Below are 20,577 nucleotides of genomic sequence, written 5' to 3'. Positions count from 1 at the left end.
CATCCTTTAGGTAGTGCCCTAAAGGTGAAATTTCTGGAAAAATCTAAAACGACGCATTTTATCTTCTGTTAATCGAATGTCAAAAAGTGCTCGTCTCCACTTGTAGCGGCACTTGTAGTTTACACCTCTCAAATTTTCCAAATTCAATGGATTTGCTGATATTTCACGGGTTATTTTTGCCAAATAATAACGTGTCCGTTACATTTGTCTTGTATGCCAAAAACTTGGCAAAGACTGCAACAATTCATTCAACGAGAGTTCTATATGAGTATGCTCCCAACGATAAATTCCATGTGTTATTAGCCTGCAGCCCATTAATTAGTATGAAAAGGCGCTATTTACTACTTGCTTGCTAAAAATACAACTACAAAGATAATTGCGTCTACTGCGAGAGTCCATAGTATGCTTCATTCACTTCATGCAAATGTAACGGAAACTCCCCGCTAAGGTCGTTATGATAAACATTACATGCACGTTTAGCTTTATCACGAAGACAGAACGCAGGCCCTGATAAAGATGACAGAAAACATCATAGACACGTTTACCTACTTTTGCCAGTCAGCCAAAGGTCACGCCCGGAAGGATGATGATCGCCGAAACAAATAAAAGAGAAACCTGTCATAATACGGGTACCATCTACGTCAGTAGTACCGCACAACAGAGAACGACCAAAAAAAAAATTGTGCCGTGGCATCGCTGGAAAGTGTAACAACCGGACAAGGATGTGAACGTAACGAGATGTAGCCCAAAAATGAAACAGAATTGTTAATTAGCAAACAATAATTAGATTTGTTAAGTATGTGCGTCAAACGATGTTTATGGGTTTTTTAAATAAACTACCGACCTGTACGACAAAAATGTAAATCGATTAGTTAGCGGATCAAAGTGTATCGGTAATACAACTTTAATTGAAATCGGACGATTTACAAATCATCCATTCAACGATTTTTGCTCCATTTGCCATTGATTGAAATGATTCACCCAATTGAATCTGTTTAATTTGTGGCATATTAATGAATCAAACATGCCAGCAGGAGCCTCTTAGACAATCATAATTTCATTTAAACCGACTTAAAACGAAATTTGAGAGAATCGTTCTACCAAGTAATCTGATCTACCTGTTGCATAAAAGGTAGAACTTTTGTGATTTTAGAGGAATTATTAATACCGTAAACACCTTTAAGTCGATCAACGCTAACCTTCTAAACAATTATTGATTTCTTACGACCTCCCCAAATTCGCTTAACAAAATCCTAAAGAACTGTGTTAGAAAAAATATCCATTACTACCATAAAAACATTCTAAAGGACCCCTAATCGAGCGCTACAGAGCAAATAACTACATACATAAGTACAGGGTGGAACGATATTTTCGATAGTGGTTCCTTCTTGGGCTGCAGAAGCGATAGTGCGCCATTTTGGTACATTTGGCCATTTACGGTACATTTCGATTCATTTAGTTAATAATTCGATCAGTTTTTCAGTTACGACGTGTAGTTATTTTTTGTAAAATATGGGTAAAAATTAATTTAAATAATCGGAAAGGCGATTTTTCGAGTATGTCGAAGTCACTACGACTTTGAACGAAACATCTCAACATGTCATATATCTCTTAGTTTTGGTAACATATTTTGCGGATAATTCCGGATAATCGGCATAAAATGTTTGCTAATTTGTTAAACAAATAATCAACAAAGAGCATGACGGATAGGTAGCGCGTTAAACCTACAAAAAAAATTATTTTTACAAAAAAGTCACTTCGATTTGTTAAAAAATACAACTTACGTCATGACTGAAAAACTGAACGAAATTTCTTGACGTTATTGCAATCTACTTAATATGAGTTGCCTAATAATAGAGCACTTACATTTATGTAACTAAACGACGAGGATCTATCGAAAATACCACAAACCGAATTTTCGTATCTAGTTCGATAATAAAAGGGGATCGATATTTTTAAATCATCCCAATAAACAAATAGTCTCCCGAAAATTCATAGATACGGATAATGCCCTATTCGTTTTCCTACATCGTCTGTGGTTGTCAAAATATTGCTTATAAACGTCGAAATTTTCTCACCCTGTACATCTTAGCATCTACTGACCCTTACCGAAAAACTCTTGCACCTTAGACAAGCAAACTCCTGGATCAAACCTGTATACGTATCCCTTCCTTTATTAGCAACGAGACTAACTACAGCCGGGACCATTTCAATATGGCTCACGCACATTTTACGGTGGAACCGTTTTTTTTTTATTACACGGTACACTTTCCACTACTGCGTACTCGCGGCTTTAATAGTACTATTTACTACACTTATAATTAGTTATCGGATTTTGAAGCTCACGTGAAGCGTTCTCGTCTCGAACTGAGGTGGTACCGTCCGAGAGTCAGTTAGATATCTGTATTGGTGGGTACGCCTCTTTACGTCAGAAAACCGAGCTGGTACGACCGCCGAACTGCGGTGGGTACCACAGCGTACACTAGGTTTATTTTCTTTTGAGGACAGTCGACGCAATGCGATTTTCAATTGATGGAAACTGTGTTTGAATGGGGCTCTCATTTTCTGCATGTGTAAACTAAGGATTGCGTTGTAATGATTTTTTTCTTGGAGGTTCCAGGACTTGTTTAATAAAAGTATGTTTAATGATTATTAGATCCATTGGGAGAAGAATGAGAGGAACGTTGTGATCAACGGAGAAGTTTCGTCGTGCAAACATATTCACATTCAAAGTTCTCTTTGTATGTACAGACACTGCCTTAAGCACATTGTCCTTTTCCGGGTGCAACTCAGTGATCTAATCAACATCTCACTCCATTGGAGGAAGATTATCAAATGTTGTCCGTTGTTGCGCTATCAATTTGAACGTTGACTGAAACTGGATAAGTGCCACGTTGTTCAACGATACCATGCTGACCCAATAGCGTCAGCTTCTGGTATCTGTTCAACCGTTTAGTTCCTCTTCCCGAGATATCTACTTGAGGAAGATGCACCTAGTGGACCGCCGATAAGGATATGTCCAGGGGTTAAAGAATTGAGATCAGATGTAAGAGATGCAGAGTGGAAATTTATAGTTGAGCAATTATTGCCGCGGAATTCCTGGAAGGTTAGATGTATTCCCCGACGACTTCTTTGAGATCATGTTTTACGGAATTCACGCAAAATTCGCAGAATTCACCAAAACGTGGAGATCTCGCTAAAAGGGATTTCCAGATGGTACCGTTTTTTTGATAAACTGTCATGTCATCTCGTTGAGTGTTGTATGAAAATGGTAACAAACTCTCGCAATGTGTGTTGTTAACGCTCAACAAATTAGTATCGTCATCAGAGACCGTGTGCATAGCTTTTCCGCGTGTGGCAAAAAATCTTCTTAACACGATGAGGCCGGATGATACATATTGTTGGGCTTATTTTTAAAGCATCGTACACAGTGACGTAATACCAGTTTTACGGCACTTCTACCTGAGAGCGGCCAATATTATGGTTGAATATTAGTCAAAAGAGCTCGAGTGTCCACATGTAAATCACGTATGTACGTGTTCGCGTTTGAACGTGAGATCTGGGAAAAATTGTTAGCAGGACGTAATAGGAAAATTTCTACCACATCATACGACTAATTATCCTAGGCGTCCCTCCAATCGTCCCCCTAATCGTAAGCAAAATATGGAAAAGATCTCCTCGAATGACCCATGATGATGGAGAAGAATGATTCCATTTCTAGTTTGTCGTTAAATCGTAGCGCACCCTAATTTTACCATCATGCTTAAGCAGGAAGAAAGAACAGGATGGAAAGAAACGACAACAGCAAAATATTAAAGTAGCCAAATCGCTTAAATAACGATTTGATACCCCACCAACAACGCGACAGTTTGTGCTGTAGAAAGCCAGCATCGAGGACACGCCGGACTTTGTTAGGTGAAAAGTTTGGCCGGTCTTTTTGCCAGACATGTCGTCAGCGACTATTGCCTTCAACCCATAAGCACTTAAAGTCCGGCGAAAAGACGCTCAAAACCAGCAGCAGGGGTCACTGTGAGATGGTTGAGCGATCAAAGGACCCTGAGCCAGAAACGTCCCAATGACCATCTACCATCTCGGAACCTACGGCAGTATTTGACTTCAGATAATCACGGATCACAAGGCGGGCCAGAGTATCGGATCCGGATGAGAACTCTTGGATCGCCGTTGCTGCCCAGACTATAGCGGGGAACAAATTATTGGATCTCAAGGCATGGACCTTAAATGATGGATAGATTGGAACGATCGTAAAGAGAAGCTTTCACTGCCGTTTATTTTACCTGTGGCCGTTCGACGGCGTCAATGCGATAAAAACGTCTTAATCGAAATATTTCCAGTTGCAGTTCCCTTATGGCTCGTCGGTACCACCACCAAAATCGGGATTTGGATATTTCCAAATTCATTAGTCGATCGGCCGTTATATTAACTTCAATTTAATTTTGTGAGTACAACAGTATGACGCTTCCAGACACAAATCGCTTTGAGGGTGGAATTTGTAAATATTCATTGTATTCTACTCATTCGCGCTTAAAATTACAAAAGACACTCGAGGCTTCGAAATTATCAACAATGTTGCACTACTAGAAAGTACTTACTAATCTTCTTAAAGTCAAAAATCAACAACTTCTCGGTCGTTTACATGCGGACGGATTGTGTTTGCGAGGATGAAGTTTTACGGCACACTGCGTTTGCTTAGGGGGTCGTAAATAGCGACGAAGCACTAGATGTTGAACCAAAGATCTAAGCGGATAGACACAAGGCAAATTGGAAGCAATCGCCGGTTGATGGTAGGTGTAATTCGGTTTATGACGCTGTCTATTTGAAATTTATTATTGCCCTGACACGATCTAAAAGGCCTCAAGAGATTATCACTCCGTGATAACTGATAAGTAACCCGTTTGAATGGGTTTAAACTACTTCTTTATCTAGAAACACTCCCCGGTTGACGATGAATGTAGTAGGTATGCTCAATAACTGTTTTGACTTTATCACAGCTCATTGAGCATGATTAATGTCTCAGACAACTGATTTGTTTACTATTATGGTGATCGAATACAATGTTAGATAATGGTTTTTGAGTCAAACCTGCATAATTTGTCTTCAATTAGTGCTATCATTTTAACAAATTACATGATCGCGACCTTCGAGAAGATAAACAATTTTAAGTACCCACTACTTAAAAAGTTGTCTAAGCCTTAGATTAGAGAGAGGAGAGGGGAGGGGGGTCAACATTTCTTTGATTCGTCTCAACTTATGTATTCGCATATTTTTTTATCTTTGTTTGTATAAAGAGTTTTTAAAGATGTAAGCACATCCATTTTTGCCACCTTTTCGAATTAAGGTCACGCAACACTCGCTCGTACCGACCGTTTCGGTGAGCTCATTTCTATTCAGGGGCCTCTTCCACATCCATCACATTTACCACTGTTATTCCAGGGACGGCGTTGCATGTCTTCTCCGAAACACATTTACCAAACTAGTTATGGGCGCGGGCAAATCTATTCGAACAATTCGATTCTTTTCGATTTCAACACTTACGGAGGCATCCGCGCTTAACCGAGCAAGGTAAGCCACGAGCCCGCGGAACATCCGAACGCGTCCTCCGCGCATCAGTTGCTTTAATGTGTATTTTCATAAAAATGTGCAGTGGTTAAACAGATTTTCGAAGAAAGACATAAATGTAAATACTATTCCTTGGTGTCACACCTCATCATCAAGAAAGGGTATCCAGTACAATTCGCGTTTCCAGCTACTCTAAAGTATTTTGGTTACGCGTCTATTGAACCTCGGTATTGACGTCATGAACGTGGTTTCATCACCGTTCGTACCCACGAAATAAGGTTAGCCACATTGCATTGTTAGAGAACAATGCAATGTGGCTAACCTTATTTCGTGTTATCGTCAATGACGTAAATGATAGCACGTGCTGACCCTCGCCTATTTATCTCGAATTCAATCGTGTAAGCAACGAAATCAAAACGCTGATACCGATTTAAAATTGGCATATTTACACAGTGGAAAAATATCAAGTTAACTTCTCTATCAAACTTTTAGTACAGAGACCACTGGAGATAGCTCAAACCGGTCTCGCTCTTAACACGCACGTGCGCGTGTCGTTATTGTCACAGGAGCATTAATTCCGAATAAAATCGAACAGATTCTCCTCCGCGTCTGTCTTTATCAAAAATAAAGGTTCATGAGGATCTTCGTGAAATAAATATGTATTGAGCATACCTTTCCTCTGGTACGTTCCAGAGTCAAATATTTGCTGCTGTTGCGGGTGTATTTACGGCACCGCTTGGGCAACATCCAGACCGAAAAATATTTAGTTAAGATTGGATTTCATTCTCTGAACAAACTGTACTTTAATAACAGTGATGGTGTCCGTTTATCTCTTTGGAATGCGGCGTTTATTTGAGAATGTAGACGATACGCAAAAAATTAGGCACATGGGGCTTGCGTTATACCCGCAACGATCATTTCAGATGTGCGTATATTCACACCAGTAAATGTGTACATGTAAGTACGGGTAATGTGAATCCTGTCGTTTGTGGAACACGCGAACGTTTCGGGACATGACACGTACATGTATATCGTAACTTAATTCATTATCTGCAGGTGGCATGTGACAACTTCAAGGCCGGATTTAAGGTCCAACTTAGCTACGACGTGCATGCAGTAAAAAACAATTTGTTTCATGGCAACCTTGTACGGGTTGATTTTTTATGTGTTCGTTAGATGAATCGAAGAAACTAGAAATTTACGGTGTAAAAGTGCATTTCAAACGAGCTAACAAACAAACAAACACGTTCTAACAAGCACGGTTGAAGAAACGTAATCTGGCAATAATTTTTATGAACTTAACGTCAGGTCATACCCAATTACTTTTATAACTGCACGAGTGGAAAAATGATATATGCTCAACATGTGCAGTTAAAGCCTTAATTAAATATGTAAACGTGTAGGTCGCTTTTGAATAAAAAACCATTTTCCATTCATCTTTACCGATAAAATGAATTCTTAGAATGACTCGATTAAAGCGGCAATTGCTCCGGAAAGGCGGAGGGTTGGACATTTGAATTTGCATTATTGAAATAACAACTAGCAGGAAACTCGACTATTAAAATAACAAAATTAAATGGTATTACTAATAATAAACCAATAATATTTATATTTGTTGAACATGATCAACACCATGGGTGGCAAACTACCTCCAATATACCTGGTGTGCGTTCAATAACGGCACACAACGCATACTTTCTCTTTCTCAGATTTTATTTATTTTACACTACCGCTTTTTTTGATGACTTCAGCTGACCCCGCAAAAAATCATTTATAGCGTGTGTCCCGCTCGTTCAATCCAACGAAAGTTGCTAGAGTTTCATGGGCAAATAAACTAAGTTGCAGTGGTGGTGCGTTATGTTGCACGAACCACATCTATGTCTAGTTCGTAGATTCGTATCTTCTAAACGTTTAGAAAGATCGTACTTCAATAGGCTTCAGCGCGGTTCTCCACGAGATCTTCATGGAGAAATGAGCGGTCGAATTAAATGATCACCGATAACTTCAACCCAAGAGTTGGGAGAAGATGTGCTCGATAATGACTTTCTGAGGACGTGCGGATTCACCGAAGTCCAGACATGGTTATCGGCAAGACTAGTGATGGGGTTAGGAGAAAGCGAAGAATCATCTATGAAAGTCGCGTTTTTTAGAATATCCGGGGTCGTCCCTAACGGCATACGTAACCGAAAAGAGCAAAAACTAATCGGGGAAGAACGTATCCGGGCGATCGGGCTTGCGCACGTTGCACATGATAAGAACAAAGACTGTCGGCAAACCACGCCATAAAATTCAAACAGTCCCGTTAAACAAATTTGAAAAATACACATAAAATTCGCCTCTTTTCACCACCTTTATTCAAACTTCTCTCTCGGTAAACAAAAAACTGAGCAAACATTTGAGTTTTTCATTATCAACTTTTCGCTCGTGCAAAATTTGATACGAATGCCGCGGTATTATTTAAAAATATAATAAAAAAATGAAATGAAAATTTTTGCTTTAACGAGAGCTTAGCTGAGACGGACTTGTGTAAATACGAACTTTCTATATTAAAATTATTCAAAGATGTTCTTTAAAGTTTACTTACGTACTAAATTAAAGCCTCGTATGCGCTAAAAGTGAACTAGGTGTATTAGTGATGTTAATTAAAGAATTTGCTACTTTTAGTAGAGCATGCGACAAAGTGTTTGTAGAAAAAACGTCATTTAAATTTTAACAACTGGCCGAGATCGAGACGAACCATTCGATTTTCCTTTGTTAAACTGGTACAACGTGAGATTTATCTTTTGAGCTCGTCCTCATTAATTCAAGTTACTCGTAATTCCCTTCGCAACATCTTGGCTTATCTATAATCGATCGAAAACAAACGACAGTGATCCCGAGGATGATACTTGCATCTTTTGAGCCATCACTTTGTATGTAGTCACTATACGTAAACAGAGGGTCCAGCGGCATAAACATCTGACTCTTTTTGCCAAGAATTGTAAGACGATCTGGTGTTTCGCGTGACGCACATTACCGAAAACTAAATAGTTAAAATTAACGAGGTTTTCCAAACTAATCACCAAGATCATTTTTAGATTCTAGTCCTAAAAGGGAGATTCCAATCTGGAAAGTCATGTAGTACATACGTAATTTGGTTTACAAATTTGAACGGATCCGTAACCTTTGACTTCGTTAGAGCGGACACAGATCTAATATTGAAGAAAATGAAACGGTTTTTCCAAATTCGGCTTTTCCAATAATGAAAATCAAGGCAAAATTTCAAATAAACTTAAGACCCAACAGAAATTTGTAGCGTTGCTTCGAAAAAGAGTATGATTGAAGTAGAACATAAAATGGTGTCAGTAAAAGGTGGTTGGACGGACATTGTGGTGGACCGGTGTGTTCGGAAAGGCTTCAAAAGTGATCGCTGCCAAAATAAAGATGCCTTCTTGCGTCGGTTGAGTAAGGATGATTTGCGACGTCAGGGCATACCAGGCCAACCTGGCGCAGGCCTTGGAACGGCGTTTTAGAGCCTCAGCTTTCGTTTAACTCCAAAAATAGAGTAGGGAAAAGTTATTTTTTAAATAATCAAATTAGCTTTTCCTCAGATTTTTCGGAACGAAATTCACACAACCGGATATCAACCGGGCCTCTAACACAAAAGAGACCATTAACCTGACATTATACAACCAGACAACGCGAGTACGTGTTGCTCGTAGTATTACTCGCCCCTTCCGCTCGAAGCCTGGAAAATGTGCCAATTCAAAGAGGCCTATTTATCAAAAATATCGCAAAATGAGCGCACGTGTACGTTGACAGCTTGCCTATTTGACAATCACGTGTTCGAATAGTTCGGCAGATAGTTCGTCTCGGTGATTATTCGGGATTCCGCAAATCCCGGATGTGTGGGTCTGGATTTACACGAGAGACGTTTATGCATCGCTTAGCTGCTCGCAGACTGTTCGCTTTTTTCTGGAAAAGTTATTTTACGCGAAAATGGATCTAAACTGCTTGTTTATGTCTTAGCTTCCGTGGCGGATGTTGGAGGGGAAGAAACCTCGACACCGGGTATTACATTATACGTGAATACCGCCACCAAAAGCAGGACAATCAGCGAGATAAACACTACTACTTAACGTCAACAAATGTCTCTATTAGTTTCTAAAGGTTGAATCGTACAAAAATGGTTACGAGTTGAGGAAAGACTTTTCGTGTGTTTTTTGTAAACCGAACTGACCTCGTCTTCTGGTTTTCCGATCTCGTAAAGTTCGGATCACCCTCCTTTTCCTTCGTCAACCAATCCGGGCCCTGGCTGGATAGTTTCCCTCGGGTCAGGGTTTTCAGGGTGAAAATGATGCAAACATGTAACTTAATGGGGCTTTGCCATTAATATGTCAACTCATGGGTTCTGCGAATGGTCAAATCGCTGATATTAATCTATAGGCCGGCAATATTCACAACACCCTAGATGGCACATACCGTGGATCTGTTTTATGTTTCTTCTAACGAACCCAGAACTGCCCTTTGAGTCCAGAAATTTGTGAATTTGACTTTTTGACGTTTAACGTGTAACAGACTCAACCATAAATAACATGGCGATGTGGATGGGAGGGAATCTATCACGGAAACATCAGTCGCACGTGACAAGAGACCGTAAAGTTGCACTAACGGCAGTAGTAGGCAACTGGCCGTAAAGTGACGCTTATTAATTCTTGAACTGCTTTTATTAAAATAACTAGGTACGGCATTTTGCTACTTGCATGTAGAAAGTGACAAAAATTGTGGGTAAAATGTTGGGAGTATCAGGTACCGAAAGGGGGGCTGAACTGGCCGTTGGTCGAGTGAAGTGGAGGGATAATCTTGTTTCAATGCACTACACGCAACCAACCATTCCTTAACAAGAAACAACCTATTTCTCACCCATTTCAAGTGTCCGCTTTAGTAATGTTTATAAAAGCAATTATAGAGTAATCTTTGAGTTTTTATTATCAAGCTTTTTTCACGAGTTCGATTCATGTCCACATTTCAAGAGAAAATATATACGACAGTTTACAAATATAGAAATATGTTTATTTGTTATTACCTATAAACGTAACATGTGTTGATTTATGACCAACCATAGTCCAATATATTATCTAATTTTAATTATCCAGCGTAACAAAGTACGTTGCCATTGTTCGTTGAAATTTTCTCAGATTTCCAAGAAATCATTATAAAGGAATTCATAGATGCATAAATAGGCAATTTACTTGTCTTAAAATTAGAAAAACCGTAATCGACGTTTAGATGAATTAAAAGTGGTCGTATTACGTGTTGCTGGTTTCAATGTTAAGTTTTGCACACATTTTCCCACGCACGTCGCATGTTAATCTCGGTCGGAATTTTAGGTGGAATATTGTTTTTGTTCGTGTAAAATGTCGACGAAATCACCTCGCCGACGTAAAGTAATGTCTACCAAACAGTTATACATAAGTCGATTGGGAATTAATACACGTATTGTTAAGAAGAGCGGCCGGCGCAGGTTAAAAACAAACGAAAAAGTCGATGGGCGCGCGCTCGACGTGTGACTTACGGTTACTCACAAAATCGACCGTGCATAGGGCAACAATTAATAAAATGACAATATTGCTACGAATTTTTGTTTTACAGAAGACAATATATTCATTGCTAACATAAATACAGAATATATGTTACAACAAAAAAAAAATACAAAAGTAGTTCCAACTCGATAAAAACAAATATCGAACAACAACAAGCGAAAGATGTGGGCACATCTGTCGATAGAGCAGCTCGAATCCGCAACTCAGCTTACCGCGACTGAATCCGAGAGTTTCAACATCATGGATGATAGCGTTCAAACTGATTTGGTTGAAGTCAACTCTGGAGACGCTCAAATCGCACGTCAAAACTCCACAACAGACCAACGATTTAATCACTTGAAATGCTAGAGCGGGGCGTAATAAAAGAATCACCCGATCCAGGATCATCTATAATTTTGTTTGAGGAGAGAGATGAATCAAACAAGTTCTTTCTCGAATATGGAAGATTGAAGAATAGGATCCAGCAGAAGCTAATAGGCCTGATAAAAGGTCTCTATCTGGATCGGTTAACGAGATACCATCTCGGTGTTGGTGGAAAAGCTTTAAGAGATAAGTAGTGTTAGGGCGAAGGGCTCGCACAGATAAAAAAAAAAAAAACAAAGAAAATAAAGGGTCTATCTGGGCACTACCTCAGCGTGTCATTTGTTGCTTTTTTTCATTAAGTCTCATGATCTGAAATATTTGTTTATGTTAACGCTTGTATCTTTCTAACAAAATTATGGAATTTTCGAGTCCTAAAATTTTAGCTGTATGCGGAGACCGTCGTTAACTAGTGAGTTAGCCCGGTACCAGTGCAGCTATGAGATTCAAACGACTATAACAAACGGTATTAAAGTTTTTAGTAGGAAAATAATGACTTATTATTAGTGGGCTGTTAATCGGCAAATTGTGGTTGAAGTTTATTTGATCAGTTAATAAATAGTGTTTACGTCAAAACCGAGTATACTGAAACCGTTCGATCCTTGAGTTCGCAACGCCATATTACGAATTAGAAAATACATAGTTTTATGTAACGACCGAGATTCAATGAGACAAACAAATTTGCCGCACAATGAGGAAATCAAAAGGAAAAAATCACGTTCCACTTTGTTGGAGCTGCACTCCGCATTTGTAGAACTAGAATATTATCGTTGCTGGGCCCATTCGTTGATTGAGTTACAGTAATTACAAAGTTACGGTACCTGCGGTCGTGTGGTAGCGGTCAGTTACGAAATGGAAACCGTTTTGTCACATCTTGGGAAAATTGCACAAGGAAAATACTAAACTTTCCTTGGAAAAGTCGTTCGAAACGTAAAAAGTCAGGAGCTTAAAACAGCGAATGCTAGTGAGAGAAGGGAGGTTATACAAAAAAAAGGTATTTTCAGTTACAGAAAACCATCAGAGCAAAAGTAAAAATTCGTATTTGCAACTTTTACTTCCATCAGCATTAAAATGACTAGATACAGCCTTGCTAGACTGAGTCGTAATCTGCCATGTTTATCGATGCGGTTCTGGTTTAAATTGCATTAGTTTCATCGTATCCTCCATAGACCATATAATGCGAAATTGTTTTTAGTTCGTGGACATTGCTAATGAGTTAGTTATTGTTGTGTTAGAATAATTATTATAACCCCTAATTCATTATTGTTATTCGCCATTAAAACACAGTTTGGCGAAACGACGGTAAAAATCACTTGTTTTCCATGACTAAAACTGTTTTCTGTGTTACGAAAGGCGACTTTACGTTTCTAGACATGGGGAATCTGAGGTGTTTTCTCACTCGACTATGCTAACGTACTTGACACCATAATACGCGCAACTTAAAGCCAGCAAATATAATTAAAACTTTTATCAAAGGAAATTGTGTCTGGCATTTCCGTTAACATAAATATTCTTTACAGCACTCGTTAAGCCCGGCAATAAAATTAATATTTACAGCACAATTTTATCGTACATTTTATACTGGTTGGGGGCCAAATAATTGCATGTTCAGGGAAATTTTACCATACAGACCTTCTGCAATTATTCACGATAAAGGTCATCAGTGTTTACATCGGCAATTTTTCTATACAAATCAAGATTTTTCCTAATACACATATAACATGTCTCAGATTTCAATGTGGAACGGTTATTAAATTTCTGGGTCAGGGAGAACACAAACATCACTAAATTCCGAACGTGCATATCAAGTTGGAAATAAACATCTTAAAAATACCCATTGACTTTGGCTAAAAATAACCCATCCAAGGTAATTATTTAGCGAACTTGGATCCTGGAAAGGAGCATTAATGGTAGTGATAGCGAAAAGCAATTAGTCCGAAACGAAACATTTGTGTTTTATGGCTTCAGCGAACGGATTAAGCCATCACATTTCATAAAGATTCAATATTTACAAATTGGAAACGAGCTTAAACACTAAAACCGTGAAAATCGGTCGTGCGATATTTATAATCTTTACGATCTAAAGAAAGACAGGTATAATCGGAAAAAGGTGAGAGGTAATTCGATATCACGAAACCAAAGAGCTCAAGGAAAAGTAATTAATTGAAAAGTTTAGCCGTAAATTGTGGAAGAGCTTTACCAATTAAAATAATAGTATATATGTATACATAAAGTATTGCAAATTTAGCAGAATTTATTTTTTTTTTATATAATAAACTTGTAATATAGTATTAACATCCTAAACTGAACAAGAGGCAAAAGAAGATTTGTGATTGTCACATAAAAATAACATAGTTGGTGTAAATGGAGAATAATTAGAATGACGTCAAAAAAGCTGGATTTGTCAGATCTTATTGGTAAATAATAATAAAAAAGTAAATAGAACTCGATAATTTTTAAGAAAAATCCTGTGAAGAATTTACTGCGTTTTACAAATGAAAATATACAGAGCTCAACGTTATGATGTAACATTGAAGAAACTTAACGCAGATCGAGCTACCTACTAAGATTAAAATATGAAAAAGTTTTTAATAGACAAGATGCCTCAACTTAAGACAATAAACTTAAACTTCTGCCTTTCGTCAGAACAGTTTAAGATAATTCTGAAGAATGACAATGACACGGAAAAGGCAAGGGGGACAGATCATTTTGAAAGATATAACTATCACCGGAGAAAAGTAGATCCAGAAATATCGGTTTAAGAAGACGATGAGCGGGCGTTGAAGTCTAAGGAGGGAATTTGTGCGAATTTGACTAAATTCAAAATAACAGTTATCCCAGATGAGTGGGGAAATAAACCTCGGAAACGAAGAAAGAAGAAATTTAGATGGAACTTGCTGCCTAAAGTAATTTCCAAAAGGAAGCAGATTTTAAACAAGCACCATAGAAGGTATTCTGACTTATGGTGTGGAGAAAAGAAAGAACTTTGTGAAACTTCGAAAGACGCCCGTAGTTCGTGTAACACTAGAATGGAATTATTGAGCATTTGCCAAGGGGGTCAAAGTTTGTCACGTTAAAATGCAAAAATAAATAAGTTTCTTTCGATATTGATGAAAAGATCCAGTTTCAGTGTTCCATAAAAAAAAACTTGATAATGCCCCTTAAAAATAAATATGAAAAGGGGGAATGTGAAAGGTCACAGAATGCACATAGAGCAAGCTGTGAAAAATAAGTGGAAAAATGATGTCAATGTTCGTGAGACGATAACACACAACAGATAAGTCTCGCAAAAACAACAACCAACAGAAGGTAAAACGATTGGGCTAGAAAGATAACAGTTTTAGTAAATCGTCCAAAATGATTAATCAGCTTACGGTGAATCATGGCCCCTTTCAAGGAGATGGGTTGCACTGATTTCTCAAAAGAAAAAGAGCACGGCGTCGCACTCACAATAAGGCATACCAACTGGACATTGCTCCAGAAATTAGTAAACATTCTTGTATCGGTACTACCCTACAATGATTAACTCGAAAACGATTAATTATAATCCGCTTAAAGCAGGTAGACAATACTGAATTTTGGTGAGCAGGTAGACAATACTGAATTTTGGTGAACAGGTAGACAATACTGAATTTTGGTGAACAGGTAGACAATACTGAATTTTGGTGAGCAGGTAGACAATACTGAATTTTGGTGAACAGGTAGACAATACTGAATTTTGGTGAACAGGTAGACAATACTGAATTTTGGTGAACAGGTAGACAATACTGAATTTTGGTGAACAGGTAGACAATACTGAATTTTGGTGAACAGGTAGACAATACTGAATTTTGGTGAGCAGGTAGATTATATCGTTGTACGCACAATAGGGCATACTAGCTGGACGTTGCTTCAGAAACGACTATACGTTTATCTACCAGTAATAAGGAAATATCGGCTATGACGTTCAATTTGAAAACGTCATCGAGATATGGGAATAGCATTCGTGGCTTCATGCTAATATCTTCTAATTTCCACATGTCAACACAGAAAAGCACCAAATATTTTCCACTGGACAATCAATGGACACGAATGAAAAAAATAACTGAATGCGAAACTAATTTTACAGCAATGTTATTCGTCTGGGATGATTCGACTACCATGATCGTATAAGTGGGTCCAAATATCTCGTCCGAAAGCGAATTTTAACTCGGAATTATTCACTAGGAAAACGCAGAAACTGGAAAAGGACTTTTAAGCCCTTTCCTGGAGCAAAAACAAATCTTAATTTTCCTAATTCCAGTTAAACCATTTTGTTCTGAATCTCATATCGGACAAAGAATTTATATTTTAACCAAATGTTCGGCAATTGATGCAGGACAGAATTAATGGTACATACAGTTACTCCCTAAAATATTCGGGTACTCACCCTTACAATCCTCTTTTGATACTAAAAGTAAATAATTGGGAAACGGAACTTCCGTATATGTCTGGTATTAGTTTTTGCTTACTAACAATGCAAAAATATATTTAATATTAACTAACAAAATCGAAAAATGAAAAAAAATATATAAAGAATAATACATTTTTGGTATTGCAAAAATTTTCGGACACTAAAATTTCGAACACCTTAACAAACAATAACCAAGTGAGGAAGAAATATTAATGTTTCATATGCCTTCCTTGATTGCCTATAACGGCTTGAAGCCGTTCAGGCATGGAGAAAACAATTTTTCTAATTAAATTAAGGTCAATTTTGCGCCACTCCTCCATTAAAACTTTTTTAGCTAATTTTTATTTGTTATTGAATGTTGTCTTACTTGCAAATCTAACTGTTGCAATACATTCTCAATCGGATTAAGATCAGGAGATTGAGCTGGGGTTTTTAGAACTTTTGGACAGTTGGAGAGCATCCATGCTTTAACAATCAACGTGTTGTGTATGAGATCATTATATTGATAATACTTCAAACTCTCTTGAGTTCCCACATCAGTGGCACTATTTAACAAATTATTTTTAAGATGTTTAAATAAACCATTTTTTCCATTTTTCCATCAATGAACACTAATTCCCCCAACTCCTTTGGCCGAAATGCAGTCTCAAACAATTACTGATTCGCCACTGTGTTTCACAGTGGGACGCAAATCGCTTGTTTTCAGCTCTTCGTTGAGGCTCCTCCATATCATTTGTCGATCATCGGACCCAAATATGTTAAATTTTCACCCATCGGCCAAAATTACATCCTTCCAATAGTTTTCTGGTTTTAAAATCATCTCCAATGCAACTTATTTCTAATGGTCCTTTTTTGGGTATTAAGCCATGGCTTTTTTCGAGGTATCCGACCATTGAAACCATTCGCTCTTAGGCATCTTCGTATAGTTTCTCTAAATACTCTTTTACCAGTTGGATTTTTCAGAGCCACTTTCAGTTTAAGGGCATTAATTCTGAGATTTTCCTTAACAGTCTTCATGATGTATCGCTCTTCTCCAGCGTTTATTAGTTTTGGACGGCCAATTTGTGTGATGGAAACAATTCCGTCTTCAAGTTTGCACTGATGAATAATACCTGAAACCGTGCTCCTGCTCAAATTAAGTTTTTCGTTAATTTTTCCGTAGGATAACTTCTTCTCAAAAGTTGAAAATGATCGATTGCCGTAAATCCAAAGGGATATTTGCCTTATTTTAGCTCTAACAATTTTTGCCCTTCAAAAATGTATACGAGTGTTAAGGGCAAATTTAATAAGTACCATGGAACGCCATTAGAATATTAAATCCAACACGAGACATGTTCTTATGGCCAAAACTACAATCTACCAAAAATATCCCAATATTTTTGAAACTCTACAAAAAAACATGTTTGTTAAGATTCCATTCGGTTTTTCCATATTTTGATACTGAATTATAAATATGTTTTTGCATTGTTAGTAAGCAAAAATAAAATTAATGTTCAATTGGATCGAGATCTGGCCGCTGAGGAGGCCACTCTAATGCGAATATTTTATTGCGATTCAGCCAATTTTTTACTAACCGAGATGAATGTTTAGGGTCGCCGTCCTGCTGGAAACGTCAAAGTAAAGGTATATGTTTATCAGCTAATGGCAGCATATGGTCTTCAAAGATGGTTTTATATTGAAACCGATTCGTAATTCCCTCAGTTTTGATCAATGGTCCAATGCCGAAATTGCTACTAATCCCATTTCGCACAATCGACGACGCACAGGGCGATCGCTTATATTAACGTCACTATCGTTGGTGATTTCTTGCTTTATAATCCTGGATGACTTGGCAGGATCTGCAGATGATATTTTTTTAATCCGTCGATCGGCAGTGGCGTTCGTTTTTCTTGGACGTCCATGTGTTAGATCATCTTTAGCGCCTCCATAAATGTCAGATTTCCTTCAAATTTTGAAGATCCCTTGGCCGATTTTTAACGTCTTTGCAATGTGTTTTTGGTTGTAGACATCACGTGTCATTTGGACTATTGAATTTCAAAAATCTTCCGAAAAGTTCTTTTTCGTTGGCGTATTTCCTGTGAAACGCATCGCGCAATCCGACTAAATAATGTTTTTAACCACGACATTCCTAAGCCAAATATTGTACGGTGAATTTAGGAATGTGTCTTTGGCTTATCAAGAAACTTTGCAGACGAAAACAAAAAGCGCACCTATTTTCGACCTAATCGTGAGTAATATCAAAACATTTCAGCTAGCAGACGTAAAGCTGAATAGTTGATGATTGAAAATTCGGAGATATTGTTAGGGTAGCAACAGCGCATGCGTAAACGTCTAAACATTGTCAACCCTTCCTGAAACGGCACATGGCGTGCTACATATACATGCTCTAAAAAACTCCGCTCAGCTGCGGGATTTCTGTCAACTGAGGCCCTAGAGACGTCTACGGTGGAAAATAATGGATTTGATGGAAATATGTGCGATATTGAAAATTGAATGAATTTCGTATTTTTTCACGCGTTGCCTCCCAACCCGTTCATTGATTTCAATACCCTCGTTTACTACGCATTTAGACGTCGTTCACGGTTCTGTCTTTCAATAGTGATTATTTCGTATGTTAGGTTCGTTGTTTTTCCCCAGTCAAATGTACACATTACTCACTTAAGTTAGTCGTGCACATGGAATGTGAATACTGCGAAAAAGTCAAAAACCACATTGATTCATCGCCACCAGGCTTCGTGTATCTTCCGAAAAATGCATTTTTGTAAACAAGCCTTACGAGAAATTGATATTTAATCATAAGTTAATTATCCATTCTGATTCGGCCTCACTTATTTATACGGTACTAAACAGTGAGTCAGATTTTATAAGCCTACAACCACTTGCGTCAAAGCAGACCTTTAGTTTTTTTGATTGTCAACAGTCAACAAAAAGCCTAATTAAAATGTGCATAGAACAATCGGTGAAATGGTTGTTTATCGAAGGTATGTGTAATATGCGTTGCGAATAAATCATAAAACAATCGATTAATGATGAAAGTTTCGGTAATAAACCTACTAAAATAGATTGTTGGGAACGTTCTTTTAATTAGATGCCTGAAGTTAAATATTCCAAAGCAGGAATACATTCATAGATGTACGGGGCGTTTCCGGATAGATGGCAAAAACGTGTTATGGGTGAATTTTGAGCCAAATTTACGACGAAAAGTTCACATAAAGACACGCCCGAAAATGCTTCGGTTTACATCTAAAAATTGTTAAAAAATTTTCTTTTTTTTTTTTTTTTTTTTTTTTTTTAATCACTTGTTTGTTTTTTACGAAACGTGTTAAAAATTTATATATATTATACGTTCCTACCAACGAAAATTTCCGGACTCATATACAGGGTGATACGGATTGATGGGTCTCGAGCTCTCATTTGTCACGTTTTTTTTTCTGCAAATATTTTTAATCTTTTAGACAAATTTCTGAAGTGCCCATTGAGTTTTCTTACTTTTCAGTCTCATTATTACCTGTCACTTTCTTTATTACGAAAATGTTTTAATTTTATAGCAGCTGCTGAAAACATCCCCACCCGCTGACGTACGTGATTCCACTCTTCCTCTCATAGACTTCTCCACTTTGTAAAAAACTCCTGGTGCACTACTTGTTACTTCACAAGGCTCAACAATTCGATCTCTAAGATGTTCTTTCCTTGTATTGGTGTGAAGCAAACCAAAGTTATCAAGTGTTTTTTGATACTCTGTAGATCGAAGCCGTGTCATTTTTCGATATATCTCTATACGAATCTTTCGTCTTTAAATTTTTTACTATCGGTTCAGAAACATTCTGTATAATATTATTGATATTTCAACGGTAATATTATAACGAAAACTTAATATAACGTCAGTGTTTAACGTTTTTGTTATAATTCAAAAGTATAAACAAAATTGCCATTATTTGATTTTAGAAAACTGAAAAGTTATCTCAGTAAATGTCAAAGTTATCGCTTTTGAGCTTTTAGACACTTTTACCTCCTAAGCAGCAATTTTTCGTGTAGGGCTCTTGTCACTGAAAGGGAATGATTAAGCCCAAGAAAAGCAGCTTTTACTCTCCACCTACAGTATTGAATACGGCTAACAACTTCTGCATTGTAACACTATTAGATTTAGAGAGGGGGTAGAAAGCAATGTGGTCTATTGCTCTACTCTCTTAAATTGCGAATTTCACGTATTTATAGACTATGAAATTATCAAATAAACTTAGAGGCCATTCTTCCTCAATGCTTATAATTTTTACTCTATTTCGTTGCAATTTTACTGAGTACCAGGCGTTTGGGGACAACATCGAAGCAATCGAATACAAATCAATAACCTTAAATATCCCTATGCATACCTGCAAATATAGATGAGAAAAATGAGAAACGTATAGAATCACATACTTATTTCAGTGTTTTAGAATTCCTCCTTTGAGCTTGAAACGCTGAGAAACACGTCAATTACAAGTTGATATCTTCCGCCACAAGTATTTGTATACATATAATTATCATTAGCACTAATTTGACAAGTCTTTCCACGGAAACTATCATATCTCTCCTTATTGACTATGGCTCTAGGTGACTAATTCAAATGGCAACAACAAAATAACACAC

At 37.6% G+C, this 20,577-nt stretch overlaps 1 protein-coding gene across 6 annotated transcripts in view; it reads right to left on the bottom strand.

The window, feature by feature from the left end:
* IP3K1 (inositol-trisphosphate 3-kinase-like protein) overlaps positions 1–20,577 on the bottom strand; it is a 75,283-nt gene that overhangs the window by 13,807 nt on the left and 40,899 nt on the right. Inside the window, exon 1 of one of the 6 annotated variants that reach the window (XM_066295867.1) lies at positions 2,110–2,391. The exons of 4 other annotated variants lie outside the window; for them this stretch is intronic. In XM_066295867.1, the coding sequence (XP_066151964.1) occupies positions 2,110–2,229 (120 nt within the window). In that variant the 5' untranslated portion in view covers positions 2,230–2,391. Of the gene's footprint in view, positions 1–2,109; positions 2,392–20,577 lie in introns of those variants that run through there. One more of the 6 variants, XM_066295850.1, reaches the window with a different exon arrangement.

This window comes from Euwallacea fornicatus, chromosome 23, assembly GCF_040115645.1.
Source record: "Euwallacea fornicatus isolate EFF26 chromosome 23, ASM4011564v1, whole genome shotgun sequence".
Taxonomy (NCBI): domain Eukaryota; kingdom Metazoa; phylum Arthropoda; class Insecta; order Coleoptera; family Curculionidae; genus Euwallacea; species Euwallacea fornicatus.
This window is presented reverse-complemented; position numbering and strand designations above follow the sequence as displayed.